This window comes from Heteronotia binoei, chromosome 2 (genome assembly GCF_032191835.1).
Source record: "Heteronotia binoei isolate CCM8104 ecotype False Entrance Well chromosome 2, APGP_CSIRO_Hbin_v1, whole genome shotgun sequence".
NCBI classification, from domain to species: domain Eukaryota; kingdom Metazoa; phylum Chordata; class Lepidosauria; order Squamata; family Gekkonidae; genus Heteronotia; species Heteronotia binoei.
Genome location: NC_083224.1, coordinates 36,230,489 through 36,238,965, shown reverse-complemented (window position 1 = coordinate 36,238,965; position 8,477 = coordinate 36,230,489). Strand labels below are relative to the sequence as shown.

The window sequence follows — 8,477 nt, the reverse complement described above, 5'->3', positions numbered from 1 at the left end:
ATGCATCAGAAATTCAACACTTTTACACATCTTGGTAGACTTCCATTTTTTCTTCCAGAGGACACTTTCTAAATAGTAGTCTGGAGATGCAGGTCAAACAAGCTCTATCCAAAGGTCCATTCCTTCTAAAGTCAGGTTTAGAGCAAGTTTCATTCTTTTGCATACGACAGCTGTCGTCGTTAGTTCTGACTCTGAGCAATGCAAATCTAGTATTACACTATACATTGTCCAATTTGTACATATTTTGGTTTGAGTGAGAAATTCAAGTGTTGGAATTTATTTCCATCTCCTTTCCGTTCACTCAGACCGAGCGCCGAACTGCGTGGTCAGAATTATTGTGTGGTTCAGCCCATTAGAGACTGGAGATCTGCAGGTGCTGACCCACCTTAACTTTGCTTCTGAAAGGCCAGATTATTAGGGAAACAGATTCTCAACCGAGCACACACTTCCAATGTGCAAAAATTTGCTTTAAACGAATAGAAAGCCCAATTCCCCACCTGCACTCGGAAACAGTACAGTTCAGTGATATTTATGAACATGCAGTTCAGCTCTAACAGGAAACAGATTTTTTTTAAAAAAAGCTCAGCAGTAAATAGCAAGAATCCCATGACCTTTCCCTTTCAAGTCTTTAATGATTCATAATGCGTCCGTTACTTTTCTGCAGAACATTTCTGATACTTTTTTTTTTTTTACAAAAGGACAATTAGCAGCAAGTTTCCTTCCAAAAGGTCTCAGAAGGTTAAAAGTAGTTCTAATACACAGCAATGTTATCCATACAAACAGCTAGCCCGGAGTCATCCCTCTGACCTGCCATTCAGGGCTGGCACCAGCCCCAAAGACTCCCTGGCATCTGGTGTCTTCCTGGCCGTAGCTCTCAAGTTTTTCCTTGATAGTGCATGTATGTGTGCTTGTGGCCAACTGCCTACAGAAGCAGTTAATTGAAGGAGAGGGGGAAAGTCAGCAAGCCAGAAAGCAGGAAGATACCCTGGATTAGCCTGATGCAACCTGACTGTTTGGGCAGAAGCATGCATCACCATGGCGAATATGTATTTGATGGTGAATGGTAACACAAAGGTGGATATTTGCAGGAAAGAATCAGGTGTTAACTTTCTCCCAACCCATCAGTTCTTTTTACTCACATCCCCCGCCCCCAGCCAAAACTCAGAGTTAGCTAGAAGAAATCCAGAAGAACAGTAGCAGAGAAGAGGGATTGTATGGGACAATAAAGTTTGCCCACCATCTATTCTCCCTGCAAGTGTGTTCTCCACCCTCAAATTTAGTCCTACATAGCCTACTATGCTTGCGATGCACCTTACTGTGCTGATGCTTTAGATGTCAGAACATTCATCTTCCCCCAAACACTGCTGTTAAATAAAACAGAGATTTCCCTTTACCAGTGTTATGGCGTCCCTTTAAAAATAATGCAGCAATACCACACGAGGAAAGAATCACGGTAGGCATTTTTTTGTTCAAGGGGATTAAAGCAAACCATGTCACAGTGAGATGTTCACCTCTGGTCTGGGACACAGTATGGCACAGTAAGTGCTGCCTACTTACTAGTAAGATGAGTTACTCATTTTAAAGGATTTCTCGAGATGTTCAAACACTTATATCTACCTGACCCCCAAAAGCAGTAAGATAAAACATCATGAGGAAACCAATATATATATATATATATATATATATATATGGATGACATTGTTTTCAAATAAATAGCTTCCTTCACAGGTTCCAAGTAAGCTGATTGCACAATGGATGCCACGTTCCTTGTAGTTATCCACCTTTGACTTCACTTAAAATCAATAGAAATGGACAGAACTTGACTGACCACACAGTGCCCCTGTAAGTTGGTTTGGCCGACTCCTAGCCAACTCGCTTAATTGCCAATTATTCAGTCTTTTCCTGCAAAGGTCACCAGCCAATGCACAATCCTTACACAACTGTCAGATGCAGCTGTTACTACGATGAACACACATTGATTTTTGTCTGTGAGCACTGTGCAAAATACAAGTCTTTGCTTCTTCGGTAGAAGCATCTATGATGTCAGCTTCGAATAGCTCGGAGGAGAGAACCTTCGCCTCAGGTACTTCAGGATGTAGAGAGGGAGACAACTGACCAGAGTGATGGCTGTTACCTTCCACAAGAACGAGAGGGTGGCGATGAAATAAACATCTGGAAGGAAGGGAAGAACAATGAAAATCAGCCAGGTAGTTGGAAGGGGAAATCAAGGACACAACATATGTACAGGGGAAACCAGTGGTGTCCACATACCACAGTGAACATGGCACTTACAGAAAAGTAGCCAGATGGGCCACCAAGGCCTAACTACACATTAGACTGCCACTGATAGACCTATCCTCCAGGAATATATCAATTCCTCATTTTAAATATGTCTGCTTGTGGCCATCATGACATCCTTCAATTTAATCACTTGTTACATAAAGAAGTGTTTCCTTTTGTCCATCCTGAACCTACTGTCCATCAACTTCATTGGATGTTCTTGACTGCTAGTATTAGGGAGAAGCAGAAAGAGTTCTTTTTGTTCCCTCTCTTTAGCCCATTGAGTAGAGGTCTGTCCTGGGTCCTCCTGAGCCAGATGTGCACTGGGACTTCCATACTGAAACAATTCTCAGGCACGTGGTAGCCCCACACAGGGACAGCCTTCTACTCGCAGGCCATTTTTCCTACCTGAAATGGCCCCAGGGAGTTGTTATTCATCCCACTGGGGAAATTCATTTATACCGATGAGCTACAGAATAGGGGCAAGCAGTGGTTTCCCCAGAGTCAATTTCATGTCAGGAAAATGGTGCTAGAGGTCTTACACCCCATCTCCCAGTAGGTCACAAAAATGGGCTGCTACAAAAGCATAATTAAGATTCAGTACGGAACTCCCTGGGCACATCTGGTTTGACAGGACCCAAGGCAGACCTGGAAACAACCATATGCACCTGCAGCTTAGCTTTGAAAAAATCCTGGGAAAATCCAGTTGCTGATCCCCCAGCATCTCACCAACCTTAAGAGTAGTAATGGATCTGAAAAATTACTCACAAGAGAGGGGATGTAGCTCAATGGATCAGCCTCTGCTCTGCATGCACAAAGTCCCAAGTTCAACCCTTGACATCTCCAGTCAAAAGGACCACATGGTAGGTGACATGGTAGATCTCACCCTGAGACCCTGGAGAGCCACTACCAGTCTGAGCTGACAATAAAAGGTAAAGGTAGTCCCTTGCGCAAGCACCAGTCGTTTCCAACTCTGGGGTGATGTTTTCATGGCAGACTTTTTTATGGGGTGGTTTGCCATTGCCTTCCCCAGTCATCTATACTTCCCCCCCAGCAAGCTGGGTACTCATTTTACCAACCTCAGATGGATGGAAGGATGACTCAACCTTGAGTTGGCTACCTGAACCCAGCTTTCGCCGGGATTGAACTCAGTTCATGAGCAGAGAGCTCGGACTGCAGTACTGCAGCTTTACCACTCTGCGCCATGGCACAATACTGCCCTTTAATAGACCAATGATTTGATTCAGTATAAGGCCGCTTCATGTGGGTTCATGTGTGTCCTAAGGAAAGCTATCCATAATTTGAAGTGGCACCAGAAGAATTATTGTTGTTTCCCCTTTTACAATATAAATAGTCTTCACCCACTTGGATACTTGAAGAAGCTCAACATTTGTTCTATGAATCACCAAGCTCCATGCAGGACATATTTGTGTTAGAGCTCAAACCAAAGCAGGAACACCCAAGTGGAAAGACAGCCTTCATAAAAATGTGGCGTTTGTGATGGAGAGACTAGCAAAATCTCCTTATAGTCAATTAGCAAAGCTTGGAAATGGCATTTTCTACTTCACTGGGTGGGGAGCTATATCCCCAAAAGGATGATCCTTCAAAAAGTACTGTTTCTCTTGTTGCAACAAGTTATGCAAAAGGCAGCCATAAAAAGGCAGCCATCACTGCAGCTGTCTATATAAAAGAAGGGGAGTCAGATAATTTTGAACAATTAATCACTGAAGATTCAAAAGACTTATTAGGGAAAAAATATAAATTTATAAATTGCTACTGCAATATGACAGAAACAGAGCAAGTAAAAATTGTATGATAAAATGAATGCAAAATTTTGGAGACAGTATATGTATGAACCAGTAGGAAAACATAAGAATGTAAGAGAAGCCACTTGGTTTTTTTGGCCACTGTGTGACACAGAGTGTTGGACTGGATAGGCCATTGGCCTGATCCAACATGGCTTCTCTTATGTTCTTATGATCAGGCCAATGGCCTATCCAGTCCAACACTCTGTGTCACACGGTGGCCAAAAAACTTATGGACTAAAATCATATTTACTGAATCGTAATTATTAAGGGAGAATTGGTATAAAGTGCTTTTAGATGGTATATCCAGGGCTTTTGAGCAGGAATGCAGAGGAACTCAGTTCCTGCTGGCATGGCATCAGGGTGATGGCCTAATATACAAATAAGTTCCTGCTGGGTCTTTTTCTACAAAAAAAGCCATGGATATATCATACCCAGAGACATTGCAAAAACTAATAAAGGATATAATGGGGAGGGCTGGAAATGTCAGAGCACAAACTCTGATGTCCTATCATATGCAAGAAAGCAAGAAAATATTGGCTAGAGATACATGAAGAAATGCAAAATGTACTAAAACTTAAGTTTGTGATGGATCCTAAATGTATGCTATTAAATATTCTACCAGGCAATATCACAAGAAGAGACAGTGAATTATTTAACTACATGGTGACAGTGACAAGGATAACATCTGTGGCAAAAAGGAAAGCAGAAAAATACCCAGAACGGAAGGAAGGGAAGAATAAATTAAACAAATACGTGACAATGGCAAAGTTAACATATACATAATCTCAGAATTTCAAGGAAAATGGAAGTATTTTTTAATTATATAGCTCAAAATCAGGATTAAATTGTTAAAAAAATGATTAAAAGATAAGAGTCAGGCAACATATGTTTGTAAAAATAAATTGGCAGATATGAAGTAATTTGGAAAAGATATCACATTTAAACAGAAGTGAAAACTTAAGAGTACATATAAATAAGTCTTGATTGACAAATGTATGAAATTGATTATTGAAGTTTATGTTTTGTGTATGTAGTTTATATAGTTGTAGAATATTATAGATGACTATGTTTATGCAAGATGACTGTCTATTTCATATGTATGATTGTAGTTGATCATTGTATTATTGTATATATTAATGTCTATTTTGCGGTTTGTAAATTAACAAAAAAAAATCCTTAAAGCAGCCATAAACAATTTAAAGTTATACTAGCTGTGTTTTTAGAGACCTGTTGGGAACATGCCTTTAGCCTCTGTGGAAGTTCCTCCCACCAATATCTCTGTGCCTAAGGCTGGTATATTAGCTATAGGCCTGTTCTAGGTCTAGGAAGATTTCTACTCAGTCAAGCAGCTTACTAGGTGTCCTTGGAACAGTCAGTCATGCTCAGCCTTAATCTACCTCCTAGGCCCTCTTTGTGAAGGTAAACTAAGAGAACCATGGAGAGTGCCATGAGCTCCTTGGAAGGAGGATGGAATAAAAATCTAAAAAAACAGTTAGACTTCTGAGTGGATCCTGATAAGAACAAAACATAAGAAGAGCCCTGCTGGATCAGACCAGTGGTCCATCTAGTCCAACATCCTGTCTCACACAATGGTTGACCAGTTTATCTGGATGGCCAACAACAGAGCACAAAGGCTGAGGCCTTCCTCTGATGTTGCCCCCTGGCTCAGGGGTTCAGAGGCTTAGTGCCTCTGAATGTGGAGGTTCCCCTCAGTCATCATGGCTAGTAGCTACTGATAGACCTATCCTCCATGAAGTAACCACTGTTAGACCTATCCTCATGATGACCCTACTTAGACTTGAATTTGTCTATAATATATATAAGGGCTGGTATAATTCTCTTCTACTCCTCTTTGCAAGTGGTCTTGGAAACAGCAGTAATTTCCAATGAGAGAAAGGATTTCTGTGAGTGAAACAGGACTTCCCCTCCTCCTATTGCATTTTAAAGTTTCTAAAAGGTTCATGAATTATATATAAAAAGAAAATTCCCCAACACTCCACCCCACATAAACAACATGCAGGAAGAGTTGGAGGTTTGCAGTGAGAGGAGGAAATACATGAGAACCAACCCCCACTTTCATTCATGGAAATCCTCTGCTGGATCCAAGCTATGGATATTTTTGTTCCTGAAATGGAAAATCCAAATGTTGACCCCACACACACTTGACTAAAAACATACTAGGAGAAATGGGTAACAGTTATTTGCCGACCTTTTAAAACCATGGTCAAAATCTGCTGTCTGAGACAATCGCCTCACTAGCTGCCTGACAGAGCTAGGCCCCGACTTGAGGAAAGTTTTGAGAAAAACAAAACAATGACTGTTACCAATAAATTCATGTAAGAAGACCAGTGAGGCGATGTAGCAGGAAAGACTGAGTAATTCTGCCACTATCATGAGCCAGTGCCACGTCTGGATTGTCAGTGCCACCATCAACAATTCCGTGAGGATCAAGGATGTGAAAGAAATGGCCACAATGTGGACAAACTCCGATTCAAACAGCAGCAGTGCTCCATACATAATGATGCTACCTGTAAGAGGAAGAGAAGGAAGGTTACAGATTTTGGCTGATTTATGGTGACCTCAAAGAATTTTCAGCAGCCCCGTGGCGCAGAGGGTTAAAGCTGCAGTACTGCAGTCCTAAACTCTGCTCACGACCTGAGTTCGATCCCCAGTGGAAGCTGGGTTTATCCTTCCGAGGTTGGTAAAATGAGTACCCAGCTTGCTGGGGAAGGCAATGGCAAACCACCTCGTAAAAAGTCTGCTGTGAAAACATTGTGAAAGCAACGTCACCCCAGAGTCGGAAATGACTGGTGCTCGCACAGGTGACCTTTCCTTTTCCCATAGAATTTTCAAGACATAGAGAGGTGGTTTGCCCTTGCCTGCATCTGCATAGCTACCCTGGACTTCCTTGGTGGTCTCCCACCCAAATACTAGCCTGGGCCAATCCTGCTTAGCTTTTGAGATCTGATGAGATCAGGCTAACCTGGGCCATCCAGTCAGGCAACAGACTTTACCTTAAAAAATCAAAATAGTATCTACAAATATACATGGAGAAGCTGCCATTCTTGAAACCTGGTTATCATAGCATGTTAAAGCCATAAATGTTATCACTCTAACAGCAGAGCAGCTGACTCCAGTATCCATCATGAAAGAAGCAAACAGGTAAGATGAGGGTTCTCTCCAGGTATGCATTAATGTGGCTTTGTAAATTAGCCAAACATCCCCTCCTGCATCAGGACCAGCACATTTCAGGAATCACAGCATGCTGCAGGCAGAGATAGTTAAAGGAGAGGGGAAAGGAGAGGGAGATGTGGAAATTGGTTTAAGAGCATACAGACCTCTTCAGAGAAAGACAGGAGGAGATGGTTGGTGAAGGAGGGGAAGTTTTAAATGGTTCATCTCCCCTTCCCCATAATTCCTCACAGGCCTGTAGCTTGCTACATTTTGAGATCTTGGATCATGTGAGGTCACAAAGAAAAATGAGTTTGTTTCAATTTGCAGTATGGACAAGAACTCTTGATCTGCCATAATGAGTTTAAGAACCCTTTCATAAATGGTGGAATTTCCTGCACAGAAGCATCTTCTGTGTCTGCAAAGGCAAGAGTCCTGCAAATAATTATGCATCCATATGCAATTCACTGTGGTAGTACATGTGGCAAGAAGTCACAATCAATAGCATGTTCCTGACATCTGATCATATAAAGGGATATACAGGCATCCTAACAGAGATACTATACAAGAGGGGAATACATTTTTGTTAAGTGAATGGAAACAGAATGAATGAGACCCAATAGTTTCATTATTTTTCCAATGTGAACTAATCCAATTCCCCCTCCCAAACAATAACAACTCTCATTCATTTTGATTTTTGCTTTGGATTGGCAAAGCAGTGAAGGCATTGTTGAATGGGATATGTGGGCGACTACAGCATGCAGGGTTCACAGAAAGTTTACTCGTCAGACTGTAAAGCTCTCCCACCCACTGCAAAGAAATGCTTGAACACTGGTTGGGGCTTTTGCTGAAATCAAGGGGAAGCCTATGGCATGTCACATTTGTAATTGCCTCAAAAATGGGTACCCATTGGCCTCTGTCTCTGAAATGTGGCAGATCCAATGCCTTGGAGGTATAGTAGAACATTATGCTCTTCAGATTAAAACCACAAAAGGTCTAGGCAGGAGAAGACTGGCTGGGTCTCCTGCTGCAATCAGTGGACAGCTTCAGCAAATGTACTAACAGCTAATGCAAAATAACACAAAATGTCCTGACCTGGATAGCCTAGACAAGCCCACTCTCAGCAGACCACCAGGGTCAGCCCTGGTCAGTACTTGGATGGGAGACCACCAGGAAGTCCAGGGTTGCTACATGGAGGCAAGCAAACCACCTCTGAAC

General features: G+C 42.0%; 1 protein-coding gene across 1 annotated transcript in view; it reads right to left on the bottom strand.

Moving 5' to 3' along the window:
- Nucleotides 1–612: 612 nt before the first annotated feature.
- ATP9A (ATPase phospholipid transporting 9A (putative)) overlaps nucleotides 613–8,477 on the bottom strand; it is a 141,682-nt gene continuing 133,817 nt past the window's right edge. The window contains exons 27-28 of the mRNA XM_060230781.1: nucleotides 6,413–6,616; nucleotides 613–2,172 (exon numbers count right to left, since the gene is read on the bottom strand). Of these exons, the coding sequence (XP_060086764.1) occupies nucleotides 2,036–2,172; nucleotides 6,413–6,616 (341 nt within the window). The 3' untranslated portion in view covers nucleotides 613–2,035. The remainder of the gene's footprint in view (nucleotides 2,173–6,412; nucleotides 6,617–8,477) is intronic.